Genomic DNA, 26,597 nt, shown 5'->3' with positions numbered 1-26,597 from the left:
GATCTGAAAGTTAGTCTAAAAAATTTTAATTTGAATTGAAATTTAAATTTGAAAATTGATAATTATTTTGTAATTTAATTAAAAAATTGCAAGATGACTGCTAAATATGAAAATTAGACGATGCATATGCGATCTTAGACAACTTAACACCTATTTGGGAGATATTTTCCCCATATTTTAACAATTATCCGTTTTGATCCTTGACACAAATTTTGATGGCTTCGTGATTTTTTTTTTTAAAAAAATAAATTTTACATAAATTTTCAATTTTATCTTGTTTCTTTTACCTCAAGTTACTAATATTACAAATATTTTTAACTTTTTTTTTAATGAAACATTCTTTTATTAATTAAATCATATCCAGAAAAAAAGTTTAAACAAATCATATTTATATTAAGCTTACACATCAAATTTTTCCAAAATACCTATCCTAAAACGTGAAGTATTAAGTAAAAACTCTAGAGAAACATTAGAGTCTAAAATATTACATAAATTATTAGGAGGTATATGCCAATTAGTGGGACTAGCATATAACATAACTATCCTATTAAGACAGTGAGCAGCTAGGTTAGCTTGTCGCCTAATTTAAAATAAAGACCGTAAGGACTCTTGATTTAATAAAAATCTACAATCATTTATAATTTGCCTAAATTCTTATTAGTTTTCATGGGCCAAAAGAACAATATTCACAATAACTTTTATATCAGACTCCACATACATATTTGTGAAATGATTATTCTGGATCCAAAAAAAGACTCTCTAAGAGTTAAAATTTCTATAAGTTTAATGAGAAGAATAGACCCATAGTAACTAGTTAGACCAATAAGAAAAGAGTCTCTAGTATCCCTAATAACTGCAAAATAAGTTGAACAACCACTGTGATTACGGATACTAGAATCAACATTACATTTTAGCGTGCCTTGCATAGGAGGATCCCAATTCTTAGTGATGGTATCCCTATAAGCATACACTATTGGTTCTTAAGAGTTCACATTCTTCCAATCATCTAAAATTCAAAGGCCCGATGATACAATCTCATATGCACTAAATGTCTAATTATGCTATAGTAACCAATTCCGTTGAGACCAAATACTCTAAAGTATCGCACAAATTTTTTCCATAAAATTCTAATCTACTAAGAAAAGTATGTGGATCGGAGATAAGTCTCCAATCCTACCGGCGAAGTAATTTAAGATTAAAGTGGTGAAAATTTCAAAAACCTATCCCTTTGTATTCTTTGCTAAGACCTATAGATTCCCATGATAACTAATATATGCGCCTTTTGCTAGCCTCTTTTATCCCTCACAAAAAGGAATTCATTATTTTTTGAAAACTCATCACACATCGAAATAGGGACGGCAAACACATTCATGCAGTATAAAGGGATAACCTATGCCATTGATTTTAAAAGAATCTCTTTACCTGCATTAGAGAGAAACCTACCTTGCCAATTATTTAATCGTCTCCAAAGTCTTTCCTTGAGAAAAGAAAAAAATATACTTTTTATCCCATCCTATAAAAGATGGGAGTCCCAGATATCTGCAATGATTGAGAGGAAATATGACTCCTAACTCATCTTGAATCACAACTTTGACCTCACTAGTGAAGTTGGGGCTAAAGAAGATTCTAGATTTATGAAAATTAATAGCTTGATCGAACATATGCTCATAAACATGCAAAATACTTTTGATAGTCCTACTCTCAATAAGATCAGTTTTGAAAAAGAAAAAACTGTTATATGCAAAGAGTAAGTGAGAAATATCCGAAATTTGCCTAAAAATTTTTACGCCATGCACATCACCTCTCAACTAAGCCTATTGAAAGAGAGCCAAAAGTCCTTCAGCACATAAGATAAACAAATAAAGTGAAAGAGAATTACCTTGCCTTAGTGCCTTATTAGGCATAATGAGATACAAAATCGCTCCATTCAAAGAAACAGAGTATTGAACACTGATAATACACATCATGATGATAACCTAACCACAAATTTGTCAGTGATGCCCATTTTTAAAAATAATTCACACAATAATAAATTTTACTAATATCAATTTTCATAGGGATTTCACTTTTTTCACCACGAGTTTTCTGTTTTATGTGATAAATAATCTTGAAAGCCACCATGCCATTATTATTAAGGAGATAATCTAGGACAAAATTAATTGAGTAGGTGAGATAATAGAATCTAGCAAGGGTTTAAAAGCTTATCATTCTTGGGAATGAGAACAATGATAGTATCATTAAGATTGGCAAGAAAGACACTATTTTGGAACCATCGTTGACAATCAGCTACTACTGAATTTTCAATAGTATCCCAAAATTTTTGATAAAAAGTTGAATTCATTTCATGAGGTTCCGGAGCCAGAAATTTTTAAACCTATTTTAATCTATTTAATAACTTAAAATTAGTGTATAAATATCAAAAATTTTAATATTTTTTATTTTCACCATTAAAAAACATTTTAGAAAAAGTAATATCTTATACTTATTAACATTTAAATATAAAGTAAAAGAGAAAATGATTTTGTTTTCTAATTGGTATATATATACATATATAATTATGTATAATTTTATTTTTTCATTAAATAGACTATAATTATTATTCATATAAATAGATTATTTATTTTTTTTATAATTGATTTAATTTATAATGGATTAGATTTAGATAGATATTTTTCTTGAAAAAATGTGAGCAGAATTTACAAGACGACTCGGCTTTCTCCTCGTCAACACGCAACCGCTTTTTCGAATCTTTTCACATTCATTTGTTTTAAATTTAATTAATTTGGTTGACTTGTCGCCTTGCCCATAATTGGACTCCAGTACAAGTAAATGACAACCACAAAAACTTTGTAAGTACTTCTCATCTGTATCAGCAATTAGGAAGTAGATTCTAGAAAATTTTTAACACTTAAATGACTAAAAAGTTCGACAGACAAAAATTGACAAAATTTTTATTCTATAAATTAAGACCGATTTACAATGATTTAGGCCAAATCTCGTATTGGCAACCCCCTGGTTTCGCATAAATATAGAAACGCCCGCCTGCCCTCTCATTCCGAAGCAAAGTGTTCACGTCTCTTACCCTAGCTCTCGTCTCCTCTCTTCCTCACCTCTCTGCGTGTAAGCAACTGTCGCCGGCTGCCATGTCAATGGTAGTTGTAGCCGTGGTGATCGCAGTTTTGGCGATCCTGTGCCTCTTTCTGGGCCTTTATTTCTGTGATTTGTGCGACACGAGCAGCCAAGGAAATGGTCGCGATATTAAAGGTATCCCTCGTTTTATTTGATGATTAATTACTGGCCACATATGACTAACCAGTAAATTCTTTAATGTCATTCAACTGTGTTTAACACAAATTTCATATTATGATATAACTCTAAAAATGTACGTCAACTCATTTATGACATGCAAAAAATATAAATTTAATCAGGCTGGCTCGCTTAACTCATTAGATATATATATTGACCAATCTATTTATTTAAAGTTTTAAAGTTTTCGATTTTTAATTAGCCATATTATAAGCTTTGATGTGCTTTTTTAAGCTGTTACATTACTTTATTTACTATTTGATCCAAACTGCTAGTTCATATTTATAATTCCTTGTCCAGTTAGCCATAAAGCTGTCTTACCTGTGCATGTGGATCGAAAACAAACTCCTGTTCCACATATGAAAACGCGTATCGAGCAAGAGCCTCCTACCGTACAAATTATTCATGAAAGCCCTGAAACTAATCAGCTGAAGATCTTTAATTATAAAGAACTAGCAAAAGCAACTGGTAGTTTCTCCAACTTCAACCACCTAGGTGACGGTGGTTGGAGTCAAGTTTTTAAGGGAACACTCCCAGATGGTGAGGTTGTTGCAATTAAGAAACTTGCACACGAGTCTGAACAGAGGGAACGAGATCAATTTAATGCGGAGGTTGCAACTATTAATCGAACCCGTCACAAGAATGTGGTCAAGCTAATTGGATACTGCGATGATAAAGCCAATAGATTGATTATTTATGAGTATGTTCCCAACAATTCATTGCGAGATAATTTACATGGTGAGTCCTCTTACGCACTCAAATATTAATTTTATGTATCTAAGGAAAATAAATATATATATATTATGTAGAAGATTCCATTAATTGCAGGAAAGAACAAGAAAATTATCGATTTGTCAACCAGATTCAAAATCGCCTTAGCTTCCGCAGAAGGCTTGGCATATTTACATGAATGTGAGTATCTAATAGCAACCACTTCAGCCATTTTTGTTCTTGCTTGTTTAGTTAATGTATTGACCAGTGAATTTAAGTTTATTTTATATATATATCTTCAGGTAATCCTAGAGTCATACATCGAGATATCAAAACAGCGAATATTCTTCTTGATGATAACTTTGAACCGAAGGTGCTAATCGTGTATTTCTTGATGATAACTTTGACAGACTTTTGATTTTTTATGCTGTATAATTATGCAAGTATGAATTATATTTTCTCAGATTGCTGATTTTGGACTGGCCAAAGATTTTTCAAATTCTGTTACCCATATTTCCACTGATCCAAAGGGAACCAAGGGGTAAGATATGTGTTATTTATTTGTTAGCTAATTAAGCAAGTTTGTTATTATTTGGCAAATTTTATAAAGTAGGTCCTTAATTCTCCATGTGCAGTTATGTGGCCCCTGAGAATTTAAAAGGGAAGAAGCTTACTGACAAGTCTGATGTGTTTTCATTCGGTGTGGTGCTTCTGGAGTTGGTCACAGGGAAACAAGCTGTTGAAGGCAAGAATGCCGTTGAGTTGGCTGTTTGGGTACGCACTTGTTGCTTCCTACTTTGTACTATCAAATTGACTATATTTAAACTTTTTTTAAAAATGTTATTTATTAAAGTCATTTATCATCATAATCAAGTTTTTTAAAAAAATATTCAATACAATATTATAATAGAAAAATAAATATATATTTTTTAAATTCATATAATTCACAAATTATAGTCTACTAACTAATATTTATGTTTTTTTTTTAATTTCAGATAGCACCTCAATTAAAAAAAGTTTTTTACAGTGGGAGTTATGATACTCTTGTTGATGATAAATTGCGAGAAGAGTACAATAAAAATGAAGCGGCTAAAAATGAAGCGGCTCGAATGCTTCATTGTGCTGCTGCTTGTGTGTATAAACCTGCAGCAGGTCGCCCAAAAATGAGTGAGGTAAATTTAAATGGGAAACTAATTATGAAAAATCTAGGACTAGGACTATTCTTAAAACTCTCATCAATACATGGTGTGCTTTCTTGACATAGTAGCAAAACACTCTTTTTATCCATAATATTTATAACATGTGCTCAAATTCAGTAAGTATTGTTATTTGGAGATGTGTTAGAGAATTAAAAACTTTTCTGGAAGCTCTATTCCATAAGCTTAATTGCTTTGCTTTACATAATCATCCTCGTCCACAGTAATTAATTAATAAGTATAAGTTTAACCACACTAATTCTGATATTGCTATTTGATGCATGCAGATTGTTGAAGTCCTAAAAGGAAATATGGCATTAGAGTGTGTATGGCAAAGCAGAGACAGCAAATTCCTGCACGATGGAGCACCGTATTACTCAATTGTCTAAGGGAAATCTTAGATCTGCGATGACTAACCAACAACTAGGCCAAATACTTCTTTTACTGGTTTAAAGTGTCATTATGATGTTTAAAAAAAAAAATTTTTATTTATGTCTCGGATGCGAGTGCACAATTCATTTGAATCTGTAAAACTTTAAGTTGTATTGCATTGGCATCTTGTGTGCCAGAAAAATTGTTTTGTATTCTTTATCCCTAGCTTCAGAATTTTTTCTTTTTAAATAAAAAGGACAGGCTTGAGCTCCACGTAGAACTTGGGAGCACATACATAGTAGATAATGTTCGGAAAAAGCTCTCTTACAAATCAACTATTAAAAGGAAACATGCTTCAATCCTTTATTAAGTAGCCAATAACGGCAAGAATGCCCACTAAAAACAGCTCCATCACTCGTCATCATAATGCTTCCTGCGGTGGTGGTTTTTGTAGCGTTGGTGTTTCTTCTCTTCATCATCAGAATCATCTTCTCCATATTTCTTGCGGCCATAACCCTCTTCACCCCCATCAGAATTACACATCTCATATGTGGTCCTTTCAGGCCTCCCTCTGTAGCCTCCTTCCACTTCGTAACTTGGTTTGCGCCCATACCAACGTCCATACTCAGCTCCACCATCCTCATATTCCGACTGTATCCTCCCACCATACCCTGATCCATACTCAAATCCGGTCCTGCCCTGATATCCGTATCCATATTCTGAAATATGTTGCCTCTCATACTCGGTTCTCCTGCCATATCCACTATATCCATATTCATAATCTCGTCTGCGACCATACCCAGATCCATATTCCTCACTGAGTGGCTTCTCATAGTCGGGCCTTCTGTCATAGCTACCAGATCCGTAATCGGAACCAGCCATTGTCCTTCCAGGCTGGAGCACATAAGTAGGCTGAGGTCTAGCAGCTACAAATACTTCCCCTCCGGGGGCACCGCCAAAATTGAAGGCACAAGCAGGTCTAGGTCGGGGCTTGGGACGGGCATAGCTAGTGTACTCTTCCTGGAGACGGTCATCGGTGTAGGCGGAGGGCACAGTATCGGAGGTGAAATGGGGGGGATTGTAGAAGATCTCATCGGCGGAGGAGCTATTCGGGTAGCAGGTCTCCTCAGACGGTGGGATGGGATGTCCGTACGTCATGGCAATGTCGTATCCGCTTTCATACTTTGTCGGATCATACTCGTCGAAATCATTAACGTCTTCTTTCTTCGTATAGTATGGCGTGACTTCAGCTGAAGATGGTTTCAACAATAGGTCAATAATTTTTCACTTTTGTAATTTTTTTTTTTTAAATTCTTCACTTTTGTAATTATTTATAGTAAATCTCTCAATTTAAACATACATCAAATATTAAATGGTAATTATCTTAATTAAAAGTTTCTATTAATATATCCTTTATTTATATTGTTTCATTACTAAATTATTGTTTAATCTAATAAATTATATTCTTTTATAAGCTAATTAATATATTTCTATCTAAAGTTACCTATAATTTGAAATAAATAAAAAAATCAAATTAAAAAAAGCATAATTCTATTTTCATGTAAATAATTTTTTAAATTCACCTTTCTATAAATATTTAATGACCATTTTATTCTATTAAAATTACACGGATCATATTATTAAATATAATTTTTAATGCATATTAACTATAGATTTATTAGTACAATAATAAGTTAACCATTTAAAAAAATAAAGTGAGATTGAAAGGATGCCTCCTATCTACGTGGCATAGTTAATTTTATTATTATTTAATAAACTCAATTGACATATTATTAAATAATTTTAAGTTAAAATTAAAAATAAAATTAAATCGAAACGAATTAAATTAAATCATTTGATTTGATTAATTGACCAATTCGATTTGCATCTAACTTTAATCTTCGACCGAATCAAATAAATCTTTTAACATCTATCTTCAAACATAAATAGTTGGATATGGATTTAATTGTATAATTTTTATTCTTTTGGCTATTGATTTCCTAGTGGATTTATTATATTTTTGAACAGTTTGTAATTTTTGTATTCGTATTTATTTTCTTATATATTATTACGTAATTTGAATTTTTTTAATATCTATATAATATTAGGATTTTTTAACATTAAAATGATCTCACCTTATCATCAATTTATATATAAAGAAAATCAACAACACTTTAAAAAAGATATTTCATATTTTACCAGAAACAGACCTTTATATGAAGCTCCTGACCGCAATTTGTTGTCATTCTTCACATTCCATAGATTTTCTAGAGGTAAAGTTCTTTCAAGAGCTAGAAGTATCTGCATGTTATATCAGTGATAGAAATATTTATAAGTCAACTATATAATCTCTCAATATTTTAACAAAATTAATTGAAAATAGTCTGAAATTATAAATATTGAGAGAGTTTTGAAATATATCGAAATTAAATTATATTCATAAATTTTACCATTTTCATTGATGGACGAGATTTCGGCGGTTGATTTATACAAGTATTAGCACAAAGAATCATTCGATGCATTTCTTCGTGATCAAAGGATTGCAACCTTGAATCTACAAAATCTGCATATTCTCCCTTTAAAGCCTTTTCTATTAGAGGGTTTGCCTACAAAATATCCATTAATAAATTATTTATTAATGGATTATGAATGCATGCTGCATGTACATTTGTATTTAACTTATAGCATATAGTTTTATCTTTTTCTAATTTTTTTAATGTGGCTATAGAAAATGCTTTATTATTTTATCTACATACATTCAATTGAAATTGAAATTTAATTCTTTTTTTTTAAGTTGATTTTTATATCACAATTTTTATATTAAACTATCACAAATAATATAATCACACCATAATAGAATCATACCCAAGTAATAATATCGGTGCTTTTATCAATCATAGGATTTCTCCCAGTAATTAGCTCTAAAAGCGTAACACCAAACGAATAAATATCGGATTTATCAGAATACTTTCCTAATTTCGTTGACAATGGATCTGCATAACTGCAATTGAATCACCACAATTAAAATTTACGTTAGGATTTTCTTTAAAAAACTAATATCTTCAAATTAAGGAGCTCTATTTTTTTATGTGCTTTTTCTTTGTTTCAATTTTAATTTTATTTTTTAAACTGTTCTAAAATTAAATAATAATGGCACTGGAAAAAAGAAAAAGACAATAATAGTGGTGTAAATGATAGAAAGAAAAAATTAATTTTTCACGTACATGTGAGTTCCCAAAGTTGATGATCTGGATACGTGAGTAGCAGCATCCTTAAAGAATAGGGCAAGTCCAAAGTCTGAAATCTAAACAAATGATTTAAGTAAATTAATAAATTTGTTATGACATTTAATGTATATATTAATTTAATGGTGTGGTTATTTTCCACACTTAATTTTATGAATGTATACTCTTTTTATTTTTTTATTTGATAAATTATACTATTTTCCGTACTTTAATAAGGTTTATTAAGAAAGTCCTAAAGCATAAAAAAAAGACAAGAAACCTTATTAAGGTTCATTATTAATTAATTACAACAATCAAATTAATGGGTTCACATAATTTTTCAAAAATAAAATTTCAGAATTTAATGATCAAGATTCCAAAATGCATATATGATGGTATAAATAAAATTTGTATTATTAAATTATCTTACCTTAGGTTCAAAGTGATTATCAAGAAAAATATTATCTGGTTTGATATCTAAATGTATGATATTAGGTTTACCTGAAAATAATATAAGAAGAGTATAAAACTTTTAAAGATAATAAATTACTAACACAAATGAAAATAAGATTTAATAAAAATTCATTCTCTTTTATATACTTACAGTGTTCATGTAAATATTCCAATCCTCTTGCAGAACCTATGGCAATATTCATTCTTTTTTTCCAATCTAAGACATTCTCCTTTCCTACAAAACCATTTATAATTTATAAGATTAATTATGTCATATTAATTAGTTATATGAATATAGGAAAAAGAAAGGATATGAGACTCACTATGTAATGTATATTTCAAAGATTTATTGGGAAAATACTTTAAGATCAGCAATCTGTTGGCTCCATCAACGCAGTAACCAACCAGCCTAACAAGATTTTTATGACTGACTCTATTGACGACCATAATCTCCCTCTCTAAATCTCCTTCGGACTGTACATCTGGAAAATTATTAAGTTTCTTGACAGCACGGATCTTACCATCTAAGGATGCCTTAAAAACTTGACCAAAACCACCTTGACCAAGTTGATTATTGAGCGAGAAATGACCAGTTGCGAATGCTAATTCATCATATGAATATGGCTTCGGCCCAAGACCCTTATAATTGTCAGATGCAAATGAACGACTTCGACTCTTCTCAGGAGATGAGCCAGATTCATTCCGATCTGTGCTCAGTGACAATCAATTAGTTAGATGAAATGGAAGTTTCATGAAGCTATTAATATTTGAACTCCTTACTCAGTTTCAGCTGAAAAAAATTAATACCTCTAGCTTCAGTCCGGCGATCTGCCCTGTTCATCCCCCAGCGAGAGGCCATCGGAAGTTGCAGACTTGCCAAACCACGGATAGAGGTTTGTTGCAAGTATATATATATATATAATACATTTAATTCTTATTAAGTGTGAATGTGAATGGTCAGAGATGGAGACGGAGATGTGGCCCATTCAGACTTTCGTTTTCCTTTTAAAAAAAAATAATAATAATGACGTTAACGATGAGCGTAGAATGCGCAGCATGTGGCCTCCGGCTCCAGTATGTCATTTTCTGTAATGCGTGGAAATTTGTTGATGAGTTTCTTTTTATTATTCATTTTTTATTAATAAGTTTCTACTCATCCTCGGCAACGGATCTTTACCTCTGGTCCGGTGAGCATTCACTCGATTCTGTTTAAAATCGAACCGAACCGAATAAATAGAAAACTAAAATTTTAATATTTATAAAAATCAAATCGAATTGATTTTGATCAAAAATCGAATCGAATCGAATCGATCTGATTCAGTTCAATTCGATTCTGTTTGATCGATTTCATTTTTAATAAATTTTTTATTTTTTACACTTTATTTTTAGTATTTTAAAATTTAATTAAAATATTTTAATCTTAATATGATTTAATTTCTCTATATTATTGAAAAAATATATTATTATCACTAATCAATTCGGTTCGATTTTTTTAATTTTTTTCTGATCAAAACTGAATCAAACTGAAATGACCAAAATTTCTAAAATTAAAAATCAAACGGAACCGAGATGAATAAAAAATCGAACTGAATTTTTAAATTAATTCGGTTTAATCAATTTTTTCGATTTGAACCAAACACTACTCACCCCTATCGTTAAATAAGTGATTTCATATGGATGTATAACTTCAATTCTTTAATTGGTCATTGATTTATTCTTTAATTGGTTATTGTGTCTTAGACTATGTTCGATAGTTGATTATCACTATGTTTGATAATAATAATAAAAATAATATATTATTATCACTAATCAATTTAATTTAATTTTTTTTCAATTAAAATCGAATTAAATTAAAATAAATAAAAATTAAATTAAAATTTTTAATTATTTTAATTCAATTCAGTTTTTGAGTTTAGAAAAAATATGACTCTCCTACTTTTAATTACTCTCAAAAAAATATATCAAAATATAAAAATGATTAAAACAATCAATAGCCTTAATCATATTCTAATAATTAAATTTAAATAATTGATATATTTAGTTTTTCGATGCATTATCCACCTGAATTAAAGAGAATTGACGAGTGACTTACACTGTCAACACTCTCAATTTCATCAAATTCTTCTTCCTGCTGTTCATCCAAAAAATCAAAACGTTTATTATCTTCCGCTTGTTTTTTAATTGCAGTTGAAAACTCTCAATGGATGAATGTTCTTCAATGATTTGGAAATCATTAGTTCCCGCTGCTGGTTGTTGTTAAGTAGATTTCCATGCTTTTGTTACATTTTTAGTTTTCATAGAAATGGATTTACACGATTGTATGAAAAGACCTACCCTTATATATAATACACCTTGGCAATTTGTTATTATTATTCTCCTCGTACAATTCTTCCAAAAGTTATATAGCACAAATTTCACATATATGTATATTTTTTTATCATCAATCTAAGTATTTTTTTATATTAATTTTACATTTTATTTCATATTTTTATAAAAAAATAAATGATAAAAAATATGAGCTATAATCAATGAGGAAATAAATTAATTATGTGAAGTATTTGAAAAGATTTAATAAAAACTTATCAAAATTTCTGGACAAAACTTCTGAACAACAATAGAGGTAGACTTGACACGAAAAAAGAAATAAAATCATACCTTCCTATTAAAAAATACGCGATCTCATACGTTTTATTCCAGATTTCATGGTATGATCTCTCCCAAAGATCAAGAAATCTCCATCCCCTCTTAGGAAATAAATCAAGAGCCTTATTTTATTGAAAATATTCGAATCAAACTCTTTTAGGAGAAAATTTTAAGAGAATTTCTCTAAAATTTTGTTATTTAAACATCTTTTGACAACAACAATTAATATCTCTCTTCTGGTCGAATTTTCTTCTTTCTTTTTATACTTTTTACACTATGTGTAGCTGATTTCTTTAGATTTAATTGAAGATAAGTTGAAATTTTAATTTTTTCATGAATTATGATATCTAAATATTATTATTCATCTTTTATTCTTTTAATATTTATATAATTTTAATTCTCATTATTAATATTACTTTGTTAATTGATTAATAAACCCATTATTCATATTTTCAAGATAATATATTGTTAGTTAGGATCATTGAAATCTGTAATTGTTTGAGTTATTTAATAACAAGTAACAATTAGTATAGGCTACTAAAGAATTGTATGATTCAGTTTAAACTCATCACACGGTTTAATTTGTTGGTTAGAATTGAGTCTCTTAAATTCTTAAGACAGTTGATAAATTAAATAATCCAATAGACATTCTTTAAGTGTTTATTAATTAAGATTAATTAGCGAATATTTTCTAATTAATTTACACCTAAGGAAAAATTAGTTACGTGGAACGTTTTTTATAATTAGAATTAATTTATTGGAATAAATAAATATATTTTTGTTTCTATGACTAATTCTCACAACTTAAATAAATTCTAATCTTCAACTAGAATTTATTTATGTTGATTTAATTTTCTCTTAATTATTGTTTTCTTTAATTGTCTTAATTTTTATTTTAATTTTACTTTTCATCAAATTTCCTCTTTTACTCTTTTATTTTTTCTAATTATTGATTAAAAATTTTTAATATCAACCACGTGTGGATTCAATCTTTTTAGTGTCAATCCCACGTGAATTCAATTCTATCCAATTTATACGCAATTTATATTTATTAAATTTAAATATATTATTTTTTATGATTTCGACACTATAAAAATTGATATTGTTGCCGGAGATGTCCTTCAAGAGCTCAAAGTATCTACGATGATCGTCACCGAATGATCTCAGCTCCATAATAAGGGAAACAACTTCAATGCTCAATATCTTTCACTTGTCTCTCTATTCATAATACATATATCTTGATCAATTGCAGTTATATAGATCTATTTGCAATAAAAATTAAAAGGTATTTTGACAAATCAAATATCTATTCATTTGGTTTTATACTTTTAGAATTAATTACAAGAAGTAGACAGTAGAAAACAATTTATAATATTTAATTACATAACTAAAAATATAATAGAAATATATTTAAAGTGAAAAAATTACCGTTGAAACAAAGGTTTTTCTTAAAAAGATAAAAATTTACATGCAACTTGCATTGATATAAATACAATTGAAATTCACATTTGATGTAAACCCGACTGTTTTTTTTATAGTAAATGTTAGGATATGGAAGTAAAATTTGAAAAAAATTAGATGTAATTATAATTTAGTAAAAAGATTTATTGCCAAAATTTTTTTTAATTAATTTAATAAAAGCAATGAGAATCATACGTATGCAGTTAAAAATTATTCTATACAACTATTATAATCATTTTGTATAATCGTTATGCTGATATCTGTCCAATGAGCATGTTGAATTGTTGATTATTGAGCCTTCTAGAATTAACATTTTATGATATATAGACTTAGACCCATAAAATAAAACAAAATAAAAAAAGACCTAGACCCTAAGATTCTTAGAATATTCCAATGAAATACTATAAATGATTTCAACTACTCAGCATGTCTTCATTTTTTTTTCCAATGAAGATAAGCTAAACAAAAGAAGAAAAATGAAAAAAAAAAAAAAGAAAAAAACTTGGAAACAACCTGTCCAAGGTATCTAAAGAGAAGTTGTTTAGCTAGAGAATCATCAGTGTAATTGGCTTCAAGAAATATAACGAATGGAGAAAGCAGAAAACACTTTTGACAAGTTGGTGATAGAATTATGAACTTGAGCGAGCTTCCATGGGAGCACACCGAGTTTTGAATTCCAAATGTCTGGTCTTGATACCAAAGTACTGAGAGCTTTCTCATTATCTAGAAATTCTGCCACATGAAAATCTCCCAGACATGTTGAATAAGAAAAAACACACAAAAGAATAATTTTAGTGCAATCTCGAAAAACGCCACCTACTGCCGAAGATTTTGACTTATCCACTTAGGACAACAGTAACAAATTATTATAGTGTATGGTTAAATTGACTATGAATAAATGATTACGACTTTTAAATCACTACATTTGTACTATTATCATAATATAAAATAATGATTTAACTATTTTTTTAATATATAAAAATTATTATTAAAATTATAATATTATTAATTATTTATTAAAAAATATATAATATATATAAATATATGAAGGGAAAGAAAATATTTTGAATTTGTTTAAATATTTTTATAATTTTATATATTTATATCACATATTTATATAAATTCAAGTTGGGTGAGAATTGCCCAATTATGAGGAAATCCGGCATTCCAGCAATTGCGCTCACAAGTCAGTCGAAATGAGAAAATTTATTTCATGCACTCATCCAATCAATTTAAATAATAATTATAATAAAATTATTCTACATGTAATAATTTCCTGCTGAATAAAGTTTGTGGGTAGATCACCCTCCTATCAATTTAGCTAACTGCAGTATTAGCTTCTGTGAATTGTAATTTATATAATATTAATCTAATAAAGTTGAAACTTTTAAACAAGTCAAATTTAATATAACTTACGAAACCCAATATATATAAAAATAAAATTTATTATTATTCTAACTGGTTTGAGAATTAGCTTTTGTGAATTGCAACTTATATTACAAAATTAGTTGAATATTAATCTAATAAATTAAGTTGAAATTGTTAGTGGTTTAAACAAGTCAAATTAAATATAAATTACGAAACCCAATATTTAAATAAATCTTATTATTCTAATTGTTTTGATAATTTTATTATTATAATATTATTATAATCATCATACAGAATTTTGCAACTTAATGAAAAAGGTTATATTTCTTCAAATTCCTTATTTACATATACTAATCCAATTATAATCCTAAATTTTAAGTTATCTAATTAAATTACCTTACTATTCATTGGTCTTATTCTAGATCTACAATTATGCAGAATTAGATAATTGAAGCTTCTACGTCAACGCAGCAAATTTATTTTCTTTTACCTACCAACGCCGAAGTACCCTATTCCTCCATCTCTCTCTCATATTTACTTCCAAGAAACTTCTGCGATGCTGTGATGGGTTTTCTTTTAGTAGTCTGTATTATATAGCATAGCTGACTGCAGCGATTCTGCATTAACTGCATAGCTGTTGAAGGCAGAAACTCACTTTGGGACGATCCACTTCTATGGCAACTCCCCATTCACCGCGTCCTTTTGGGCCGAGGCGATATACTTATGAAGAGCTAGCAGAGGCAGCTCATCATTTTTCCAACAGGTTCCTCCTTGGCGAGGGTGGTTTTGGTCAAGTTTATGAGGGATCCCTAAACGGCGAGACGTTTGCTATTAAGAAACTTAGAATTGTTCCAGATCAAGAGACGAAGGAAGAATTGGAGAGGGAGATCAGGTTCATTAGCCATGTGAGTCATCTAAATCTTGTTAAGCTGGTTGGTTATTGCATGGAAGGAGCCAATGGATTGCTTGTTTTAGAGTATTTTCCCAACAGATCCTTGAAAGTTAATTTACATGGTGAGTCCTTTTCTATGCTATCAGATACAAGCATTACTAAATTGATAAATATGTTTACAAACAAAAATTGATTTTGTAGAAAGGGATGTTTTGGATTGGCCCAAGAGAATGAAAATAGCTATAGGCACAGCTAGAGGATTGGAATATCTCCATGAATATTGTAAGTAATTATCTTGCTAAATGTTTGGCTTTTTAGCTCCTGACAATTTGTCTTTTTTTTTCTTAAAATTTCATATTCTTTTATGTCAAAATTTATTTATTGTATTTATCATATTTTTATATTCAGGCAAACCTAAAATCATCCATCAAGATATCAAACCAGATAATATCCTTATTGATAGTAACTTTGAACCAAAGGTCAGTGAATTGCATAATATTATCTAAACTCTTTCCTCAACAATTTTCTGTAAACATGAGAAATCTAAATAATATGCAATTGAGAAAAAAAATTATATTAAGCAATTTGAAATGACAAAACTACATCTTCAATCATTTTGTATTTCAGATTGCAGATTTTGGACTTGCCTTAAGATTTCCGGATTCTGTTTCTCATATTTCCAGGTCTATTATGGGAACTGAAGTGTAAGATTTTTTTATGTTTTTCTCTTCCCTTTTGTTTGACTTAATTTTGTTGACATTTTATTAGATTCCACTATGAACCGCTTTTACAATGTTAATAAGAATAGTATGAAAAAAAGAACCGAGAAAATTCAAATTTTAAATTTTTACCAAAGATTTTCTTTTTCATGAATTTACTTTTAATATGAAATTATTTTTATAATTACAGTTATGCAGATCCAGAGGATTGTAAAAGAGTTTCTGATAAATCAGATGTTTATTCCTTTGGTATTGTACTTTTAGAACTAATTACAGGAAGAAAATCCAAATATCAAGACATTGACATCGTCAAATGGGTATGACATCATTAACTTATAATTATTGTAGTTTATTATAAAGATTCAAAATCTTTTGGATAAGCAAATAGAAAGCTGCTAAACATACAAAAATTTACTATTGAAAAACGCTTCTCAACCAAAAGTAATTGAAGACAAACTCACTTTGTACAAGTGAAAATAAAAATTCAAACTTGCATTGTCTTTTTAATAGTAATATTAATTAGTTGTTTATTTAAAGAGCATTGATAATCCAGATTTTGAAAATACTTCAATTCACATTGAAATTAAAATCTTGATTTTGAAAGAAAAAAAGATAATGAATACTTCAATTCTTTTATTTGGTGTATATATATATATATATTGCAGGCAAAAAATCGAATTAAGGAAGCTTTGGAAGATGAATATAAGGGTTTTGTTGATTCCAAATTGCAAATGTATGATAAAGAGCAAATGAAGAGAATGATTAATTGCGCTGCAATTTGTGTATACAATCGTCCACAATTTCGCCCATCAATTAAAAAGGTAAAAAAAAAAAAAATTGTCTGAATATTTTGTTAAATTGCAAAATCGTGCTAAACTCTATTTGCTATTGATTATGTCAAATTATTCAAAATTTGAAGGATTGGCTCATAATATTTTCACCCTTCTTGTTTATGCCATGAAGATTGTCCTAGCTCTTGAAGGACATATGCCTTTGAAGAATTTATGGGACGGAAATAATGACGACGAATTGCCACGCATTAAAGGTAAAATGGCATTTATGACATACTTTTAAGAATTTTAGTTAACAGTGATTTCTCCAACACCATTCCAGAAATTTCATCGAGTGGCACTGAGAGATTTCAAAGGATATTTACTTATGAGCAACTAACAGCCGTGACTGAAGGTTTCTCCGGAAAAAACCTTCTCGTCAAAGGAAAACAATATCAAGTTTATAAGGGATATCTAAATGGTGAAGCTGTAACAGTTAAGAAATTCACATATTCACCTGAAAAGAAAGAAGAGATGTTTGAGCATATCAAATCCATTAGCAGTAGCGTCCATCACAACAATCTTGTTAACATGCTTGGATTCTGCCATGAAGGACCCCATAGACTACTTGTTTATGAGTTTGTTTCAGAGGACAAATCCTTGGGATCTCATTTACATGGTACGATTCTCTTTACCTTAACTAGCTTACTAAAGTTTCTTTTGTTATTCCGACCATAACAATGGATTTGTTGATCTTATGAAAATGGATAATTCGTCAGGAAATGTGAAACCAGCTCTTGATTGGCCCACCAGAATGGAAGTTGCCTTGCGCATCGCGAGAGGAATGATAGATCTGCATGAACTATGTGAGTATTCATTTCGAAATTAATTTATTATCTAAAATTTTCCTACATATATATATGACCTCGACTGATGTCTTTATTTTAAGACAAACCTTTGAATATATTCGAGCAATACAAGGATGAAGATATCTTTCTCGACAGGAATTTTCAACCGAAGGTGATTATTACAGATTAAACAATTTTTTTTCCATATACATTGAAAAGATTTTTGAAGTGTTATCTTATTTATTTATACTGAAAATCTTAATATTTTCTAATTAAACTTGATTATTTCAACAGAGAGTCTGTCGATAGAGATAGGTGTTTAACTTTATTATAAAAAAAAATCATTTTCAGGTCAAAAGTATACCTATAGTAACATCGATTCTATTATGAGAAATTCGGATTGAATCTTTCAAATTTTTTAAGAATTTTTTATTCTGAATATTTCAGTTTACTATTATGAATTGTTTTTGAATGGAAAAATTAATTTTGAATAAAATTATGAATACTGAAGCATATAATTATAGTAAATTAACTTCATTTTTTCTTTTTCTATTTGATGCAACACATTTAATTGTAAAATGCAATAAATATTTGTGGATCAAATTATGCAGTTTACAGAGTATGGACGTGGCGGATTTGTCTCAGGAACTTTTGGGTAAGAACAAAAGAAAGAAAAAAAAAAATTTAAAGGAATATTTTATTGCAGCCAGCAGCAATGTTGTGTACTTTAGGCAAATCAGGAATTTTTCTCATATTTTAATCCTTTTTCCAACTCCAACAGCTACTGTTCGACATTGAAATATGCTAAGGTAGATGTTTATTTTTTTGGTGAAATTCTTATGGAGCTAATCACTGGGGAACCATCCAGTGATCATGATGGTGTTAAAATTGCTGAATGGGTATGTATTCTATACTTGATTAATTTCTTAACTAATCTAATTTTGTTTAGTTAATTATTTGAGAAAAATAACAAAAGCTTTATTGTTTGATTTTATTAATGTTTAGGCGCAGCCTGTGATCGGAATGTCTTTGTTCCGTAAGGATTATAGTTTTATTGATGAGAAATTAAAGGAAAAGTTGAATGAAAATGAATTGATTCGAATGAGTAGATGTGCTTTAGCCTGCGTACATTGTTATCCAGACCATCGACCACAAATGAGCCAGGTAATTTAGTCAAATTTTTTGTTTGTAGTTATAGCTATGTATTACTCTTAACAAAATTTCTTTGCAAAGCAGGTAGTGGAAGTTTTAGCAGGAAATGCTCTCCCAGACACGCTGAAGTGAGATATAAAACAAACCTGGGGATTGTCAGCTACTTTGTCGGCTTATACTCTTAGGTTGTCTTAAGCTTCTTGTCAAGAATTTTCTTTCACATAGAGTTATTGTTATTCTTTTAATTAATGGAATAAAGTGCTGGGTCCAACCCAGTAAAACAAAGACATACACTGTTGTGGATTAAACAGCTGATCATGCATTATTTGAGGACACCTGTGCACATCTAAACTCTAACGCGGTTGGACTTTTTGTGGGCTCAAATCCGCCAAATATAATAGATTTTTTTTTAACATTAAAAATTTTATAAATATGAAAAATAAGTATAAATTTCATAAAAATTTTAAATTTATTTATTTATTTTAAATATTAAATAAAAATATAAAGAAAAAATTTAATTAAAAATTTAATTTTAAAAAATAAATAATAATGAAATAATAAAATAAAATAAATAATATAAGAAATCAGCTGAACATAATTCAAATTAGGAAGTTTGTCGATTGATTATTAATTTTAAAAATAATTCACTCAATTTTTTAATTAAAATATATAAACAAGTGAATTTTATTAATTTTTTAATATTAAATTAATTTATAAAAAGTTAAATTAATTTTTAATTAATTAATAATTTTAATAAGCATATAAATTTAATTAATTAATTATATGTAATGAGTGATGAAAAGGGTGTTAAAATCATCACTCTGGTACAAATGCTAATGATTATTAAAAAAAAAAAAAAAAGAAACTGCAAATTTCTTTTTAAAAGAAATTTAAAAGAAGCCCATTTAAGGCAGCATTTAAAAGAAGCCCATTTAAGGCCACTGCAAGTTTCCAATTCATAGCCTATAAAAGGCACACGACAGACAAAGCTTTTCCATGTATCAGTTTTGAGAGCTTCAGTTAAAGAGAGTTGAGCAGAGCAAGACTCAAACGATGAGAGAAATATAAGACCGAAAGAGTAGGAGTGATAGTGAGTTTGGTGAGAATATTTATATTTAAAATTTTAATTGTCTTTATTTTTCTGCCTTTCATCTCCATTTTTCCACAAGTTTTCTGCTTTAGATTAGGAGCTAGGCATTGAATCTAGCATCATATTCCCGCAGCCAAATTATTATTAAATTACTCATCAATATTTTGCGTTACTTATTCCCATTATACTGAATAATAATTTAGTATTATGTCACGATTAAATAATTCATTTTATTTTAGATCAATGATTGTTGAAATGGCGACCAAATAAATTGGTCATTATTTTATTTATTTATTTATTTATTTTTTTTTTTGTAGTGTGCATCATCTACCAGTCTCAATCTAGAATTTTGGGAAGGTGATAAAGGATCATCGTATATGCAAGTCCTAAATAGGATTAATTATAAATAGCTAAGATTCATCATGCAATAATCCTTGTAAGTAATTCTTGATCTTGTATGTAAACTGCTCCTAGTATAAACTCAAACACCTCAACTATATATACTAACAAAAAGTATATTTAAGTGGTTAAGGTTTAGTCAAGCTATTAATATTATGAAATTAAATAGAAAATTAAAATATAAATTAAAATAATTTATTAAAATATTGTAATAATACATTATTATTTCTTGTAATTTTTTCATATTGTTTTTTTTTTTCACATTTAATTAGTTTGTTTTAACAATTAGTCTATTACATTTATTTATTTACTTACTTTATATAAATATATTCTCAATAAAATTTTCCCCTTTGTAATTTTTTTAATGAAATTTCCCCATTGCATTGTTAAAATTTACTAAAGCCAAAGTTTAGGAACATTCCAAAATCATAAGTTCAAGTTCCACTAATTAGGAGCACATACATAGTAGATAATATTATGTATTTAAAGACCAAAGATGTCTATTAGATGAGGTATCGCCTTAAAAACTTCTCCTTAGTCTCCTTCTTCACGGTCATTAGATTTGCGCCTATACCCACTACTATACTCAAGTTCATCACTCTCATATTCATACCGTTTCCTCTCTTCGTATCTAGATACATACTTGAATTCAGTCTTACCATAGTCTCCCTTTTCATTATCACTTGGTCTATGCCCATATCCACTTTCATGCTCAGTTCTATCACTTTTGCATTCATATTGTTTCATCCCTTTATACTCTGATCCATACTCAAACTCAATCATGCTAGGGTCTCCTTCATTTTCATACCTTAGTCCATACTCATACTCAGTTTTGCTATAGTCTCCTTTATCATCCTCACTTGGTCTATGCCTATACTCACTTCCATACTCAGATCCAGCACCCTTATATTCATATTATTTTCTCAATTTATATTTTGATTCATACTCAAACTCAATCTTGTCATGATCCCTTTCTTCATAGTCACTTGATCTATGCCTATATCTGCTTTCATACTCAGATCCACCAACCTCATATTCATATTGTTTCCTCCCTTCATACCTTGATCTATACTCAGACTCGGTCTTACTATAGTTTTGATCCTCATAGTCATTTGATCTATGCCTATACCCACTTCCATACTCAAATCCACTACCATCATATTCATATTATTTCCTCCCTTCATACCTTGATCCATACTCAAATTTGGTCTTGTCATGGTCTCCGTCCTCACGATCACTTATCTATACCTATACTCACTTTCATATTCAGGTCCATCACCCTCATATTGATATTGTTTCTTCCCTTTATACTTTGATCCATACTCAGATTTCGTCTTGCCATGGTCTCCTTCCTCAAAGTCACTTAGTCTATGCCTATATCCACTTCTATACTTAGATCCATCACCTTCATATTCATATTGTTTTCTTCCTTCATACCTTGATTCATACTCATATTCGGTCTTGCTATGGTTTTGTTCCTCACGGTCACTTGATCTATGCCTATACCCACTTCCACACTCAAATCCACTACCATCATATTCATATGGTTTCCTCCCTTCATACCTTGATCCATACTCAAATTCGGTCTTGTCATGGTCTCCGTCCTCACAATCACTTGATCTATACCTATAATCACTTTCATATTCAGGTCCATCACCATCATATTGATATTGTTTCTTCCCTTCATAATTTGATCCATACTTAGATTTCGTCTTGCCATGGTCTCCTTCCTCAAGGTCACTTAGTCTATACCTATATCCACTTCTATACTTAGATCCATCACCTTCATATTCATATTGTTTTCTCCCTTCATACCTTGATTCATACTCATACTCGGTCTTGCTATGGTTTTGTTCCTCATGGTCACTTGATTTATGCCTATACCCACTTCCATACTCAAATCCATTACCATCATATTCATATTATTTCCTCCCTTCATACCTTGATCCATACTTAAATTCGGTCTTGTCATGGTCTCCTTCCTCACGATCACTTGATCTATACCTATACCCACTTCCATATTCAGGTCCACTACCCTCATATTGATATTGTTTATTCCTTTCATACTTTGATCCATACTCAGATTTCGTCTTGCCATGGTCTCCTTCCTCAAGGTCACTTGGTCTATGCCTATATCTACTTCCACACTTAGATCCATCACTTTCATATTCATATTGTTTTCTCCCTTCATACCTTGATCCATACTTATACTCGATCTTTCTATGGTCTCCTTCATGATGCTCACTCGGTCTACATTTGTACTCACTTCCAAATTTAGATCCACCACCCTCATATTCATATTGTTTTCTCTCTTCATACTTTGATCCATACTCAGACTCGGTCTTGTTATGGTCCCCTTCCTCACAATTACTTCGTCTATACCTATACCCACTTCCATACTCGGATTTACCACCCTCATATTCATATTGTTTTCTCCCTTCATACTTTGATCCATACTTAGACTCGGCCTTACCATGGTCTTGCACCTCAGTCGCTTGTTCTACACCTATACTCACTTCCATACTCCGATCCACCACCCTCATATTCATATTGTTTCCTCCCTTTATATGTTGATCCATACTTAAACTCGGTCTTGAATTATTTGGCTTTCCATACTCGATCCTCCCACCATATCCATATTCAGAATCTACAAGATAAAAAGATTAAGAAAAGAAAAAAGAAAAAGTATGAATGAAATTATAAATAATGATAAAATTAAGGAATATGAAATTATAAATAATGATAAAATTAAGGAATGAAACTATAAGTAGTTACAATATTCATAATTTAAATTGTAATTTTCTCAAAATGTTAATGGAAGAAAGAATCAAAATGTATAATTGAAGAAAAATGAGAGATTAAGGCTTTGTTTGAGGAAAAATAACTTTATTTTTTATTGTTTAATTTCTATTTAAAAAATAAAATATATAAATAAATTATATGTAGAGGTGTTAATAAAATATTTAAAGTGCAGTAAATATTTTTTTTTAAGAGAAAATCATTTTTCTTAAGTCTTTGTTTGGTGTGCAATTTTTCTAACAAAAGAATTGAATTCATGGAATTCCATTCATTTTTATTTATGAAAAAAATTCATTTGTTTATAATTAATTTAAATGTAATAGAATTTAATTGAACTTTTTGTATTTTTTTTATATTAGATAAATTAATAATAAAATTTAAATTAATTTAATTTATTCGTTATTATTATTTTTAAACAAAACATGAATATTTATTCTTACAAATAAGAATTATTTTTATCACATTTATTAAAAAATTATTATTAATGTTTTTATAATATTTAAAGTCTAAATTTTACATAATTTTTTACCATTAAAAATATAAAAATTATTTTTTAAAATTAATAAAATAATATAATAAATTTTTAATATTAATTATAAATGCATTAAATATTAATATTTACTATTAAATTAAAATAATTTTTATAAAAATTAATTATTAATTAAAAATAAAAAATAAATTTAAAATTAAAATTTAAAAAAATTTCAATGGCTAATTAAATAATTTTGATGTAAATAACCTTAAATAAAATCATTTTTTTATAAAATTTTAATAATTTTGGCAAGATTTACTTTTAATTTAAAATCAATTCTCACAAGAATTCAAAGAAATTAAATTTTTATATTATTAATTTTTCCAAACACAAAAATTTGAAAAAAAATAATTCATTTTTTTTTTGAATTTTTTTAAAATTTGGCATTCCAAATAAGGGCTAAAATAATTTAATTTTTCTTTTTTGACAAAAAAATATTTTTCGTTAATTAATTTTTCAAAATATTTCAAATGTTAGAAATGAGAAAATTTTTTTCTTAAAAAATATTTTCTATGAAATAAATAAAATCTAAATAGTTTAATTTTCAAAATATAAAAATTTAGGTGTTAATAATGACAAAAAGATATAAAAAAAAAAATGTCATATTGCCATGAGAAGTGAAACTTTAAATATAGTAATTATAGCATTACTTTGCAGGAAATTGTGGCCATTGCCATCCCAAATATCCTTAAGATGAATTTCTTCTTCAAGAGCATCAGCTATCTGCACAGCATAGCAATTATTAAAAAGTTACAGTTCAACTATTCTTCTAATTTTGAATGGTGCGAATGATAAATATTATTGAATCGAATCTGTACCACACCCTTCTTTAAACTAATTGAGATGTGTCAATTAAAAACATAACATATAGATAATTAATTTTTTACCTTTTTACTGTTGGACGACAATTTAGAAGTTTATATACACAACATGCCGCACAAAGAACCTTCCATTTCATTTCAGTTCCATTTCATTTCAGTTACATCATAGTTTTTCAAGTCAGAATCAACTAAATCTATACGTTTTCCCTTCAGAACTTGTATAATTCGATTCTTTGCCTGAATATAAAATATAAAATATATATATTCAACTAAAGATTTTAAAATAAAATAAAAATGTCTGTTAATTACTAAATATTAATTAAATAAATTATATTTGTTGTATTTAATATTTATAGATTATTAACATACCCAAGGAACAATATGAATGCCTTCATATGTAGGATTTCTTCCCGTGACCAATTCTAGGAGTATCACACCAAAGAAATAGACATCTATCAGATACTCTTCCAACATACTCTCCATCTATATAACTATAATTGAAAAGTGGATTAAAAATTTAAGTGAAAATTTTGTATATCTATATAATCATACTAGAGAAGTCTAAAGTAGAGTTTCATGCAATTTTCAATTTCTTTACTTTCTTTTTATTATTTTAAATATAGATCATTAATGCATATTCAATCACAGTTTGATTTAAACTCGAAATTAAAAGAAAAAAATTATGAGTTCAGAAAAATTATAAACAATATTGTCGTCATTGAATTATAAATTAAAATGAGATTGAAATTAAATCATTCTAATTTGATCTCCTGAGTCAAATTCCAGAAACTTTCACTAATGAAATTTATTTTTGCATATAAAAAATCAATCTGTTAAAAAAAAAACTATGTGTTCCGCTCTTATACTCACTTTAGATTTAAAATTATCATAAAAAGAATATTATCTAATTTAATATCTTGATATATAATTCTGGAAGTATCTATATGAGTAGAAGTCTTTAATAAGAAATAAATAAATAAACTGGAAAAAGAGAATAAATGAAAGAGATCAAGTATCAATTGTGAAAGCAACTCACAGTATAGATGTAGATATTCCAGTCCTCTAGCAGAGCCAATAGCAATTTTCATTGTTTTTGGCAATCCAAACACTTCTTTTCTGTGAAGCCCTTTCTCATTTGTAAGAACTTACTAATATATTTCTTATTTTGTGTATTCAAGTGTATAAGGGAATGAAAAGAACTCGCCATGTAAATTAACTTTCAAAGATTTACTGGGAAAATACTCTAAAACAAGCAATACATTGGCTCCATCAATGCAGTAACCCGCCATCTTAACAAGATTTCGGTGGCTGACATGGCTAAGGACCCTGATCTCGTGCTCCAATCCTTCTTTCAGCTCTTGATTCGGAATATTTCTAAGTTTCTTAATAGCAAAGGTTTTACCATGCAGTGATCCCTCAAAAACTTCACCAAAACCACCCCCGCCGAGGAGGTACCTGCAGGAGAAACTATGAGCTGCCTCTGCTAGTTGTTCATAAGTATATTGCTTTGGCCCATATGCACCCGGCGATTGAGGAGTTACCATAGTAGTGGTGGTTAGAGGAGAAATTATTTAATTATGATGAAAAAATTTAGAAGGATGCAATATATGAGCATCGTTTGATCTGTTTATGTAGAAAAGGTTAATAGGGTAGGACAGAATAGGGACGTTGCTTAAGAATTTTATTTTTTATTGCCCAGCAGACTGTGTCTTGTATTGCGAGTTGCAGTTTAAAAATTAAAAGAAGAACACATGGGCACATGATCATGATTTGGCAATTGGCCATGGGTTCTGCGAGAAATTAAGATGATACTGCGGAGACGTTTCCTATATATTTTTCCT

General features: G+C 28.9%; 5 protein-coding genes and 1 long non-coding RNA gene across 6 annotated transcripts; 3 read left to right on the top strand and 3 right to left on the bottom strand.

The window, feature by feature from the left end:
- The first annotated feature begins 3,650 nt into the window (after positions 1-3,650).
- LOC110626606 (proline-rich receptor-like protein kinase PERK15) lies at positions 3,651-4,930 on the top strand. The gene is made up of 5 exons (XM_043962122.1): positions 3,651-4,044; positions 4,135-4,218; positions 4,320-4,390; positions 4,482-4,558; positions 4,653-4,930. Exons 1-5 carry the CDS (start codon positions 3,666-3,668, stop codon positions 4,897-4,899), a joined length of 858 nt encoding a protein of 285 aa, XP_043818057.1. The 5' UTR covers positions 3,651-3,665; the 3' UTR covers positions 4,900-4,930.
- Positions 4,931-5,025: 95 nt separating this feature from the next.
- Positions 5,026-5,804, top strand: LOC122725178. Its single transcript, XR_006352637.1, has 2 exons — positions 5,026-5,189; positions 5,501-5,804. It is a non-coding gene; the product is annotated as an uncharacterized LOC122725178 (long non-coding RNA).
- Positions 5,805-5,836: 32 nt separating this feature from the next.
- On the bottom strand, positions 5,837-10,153 carry LOC110626604 (proline-rich receptor-like protein kinase PERK14). The gene is made up of 9 exons (XM_043961900.1): positions 10,070-10,153; positions 9,586-9,969; positions 9,360-9,497; positions 9,240-9,310; positions 8,810-8,889; positions 8,451-8,586; positions 8,036-8,191; positions 7,796-7,886; positions 5,837-6,835 (listed from the first exon to the last, which is right to left on the bottom strand). Exons 1-9 carry the CDS (start codon positions 10,119-10,121, stop codon positions 5,997-5,999), a joined length of 1,947 nt encoding a protein of 648 aa, XP_043817835.1. The 5' UTR covers positions 10,122-10,153; the 3' UTR covers positions 5,837-5,996.
- A 5,067-nt stretch (positions 10,154-15,220) lies between these two features.
- Positions 15,221-19,400, top strand: LOC110625934 (proline-rich receptor-like protein kinase PERK1). Its single transcript, XM_021771643.2, has 14 exons — positions 15,221-15,748; positions 15,828-15,908; positions 16,035-16,105; positions 16,254-16,330; positions 16,536-16,662; positions 17,011-17,166; positions 17,309-17,390; positions 17,459-17,794; positions 17,895-17,981; positions 18,065-18,135; positions 18,575-18,618; positions 18,745-18,862; positions 18,969-19,127; positions 19,200-19,400. The coding sequence occupies exons 1-14, from the start codon at positions 15,409-15,411 to the stop codon at positions 19,245-19,247; spliced, it is 1,797 nt and encodes a 598-aa protein (XP_021627335.1). The 5' UTR covers positions 15,221-15,408; the 3' UTR covers positions 19,248-19,400.
- Positions 19,401-21,138: 1,738 nt separating this feature from the next.
- LOC110626702 lies at positions 21,139-22,516 on the bottom strand. Its single transcript, XM_021772745.1, has 4 exons — positions 22,438-22,516; positions 21,853-22,387; positions 21,557-21,754; positions 21,139-21,475 (listed from the first exon to the last, which is right to left on the bottom strand). The coding sequence occupies exons 1-4, from the start codon at positions 22,514-22,516 to the stop codon at positions 21,139-21,141; spliced, it is 1,149 nt and encodes a 382-aa protein (XP_021628437.1).
- Positions 22,318-26,597, bottom strand: LOC110627123. The gene is made up of 3 exons (XM_021773368.2): positions 25,793-26,597; positions 24,586-24,658; positions 22,318-23,251 (listed from the first exon to the last, which is right to left on the bottom strand). Exon 3 carries the CDS (start codon positions 23,181-23,183, stop codon positions 22,527-22,529), a length of 657 nt encoding a protein of 218 aa, XP_021629060.1. The 5' UTR covers positions 23,184-23,251; positions 24,586-24,658; positions 25,793-26,597; the 3' UTR covers positions 22,318-22,526.

Source organism: Manihot esculenta, chromosome 11 (genome assembly GCF_001659605.2).
Source record: "Manihot esculenta cultivar AM560-2 chromosome 11, M.esculenta_v8, whole genome shotgun sequence".
NCBI lineage: Eukaryota > Viridiplantae > Streptophyta > Magnoliopsida > Malpighiales > Euphorbiaceae > Manihot > Manihot esculenta.
The sequence above is the reverse complement of the archived record's forward strand: the minus strand, read 5'-3'. Positions and strand labels throughout refer to the sequence as shown.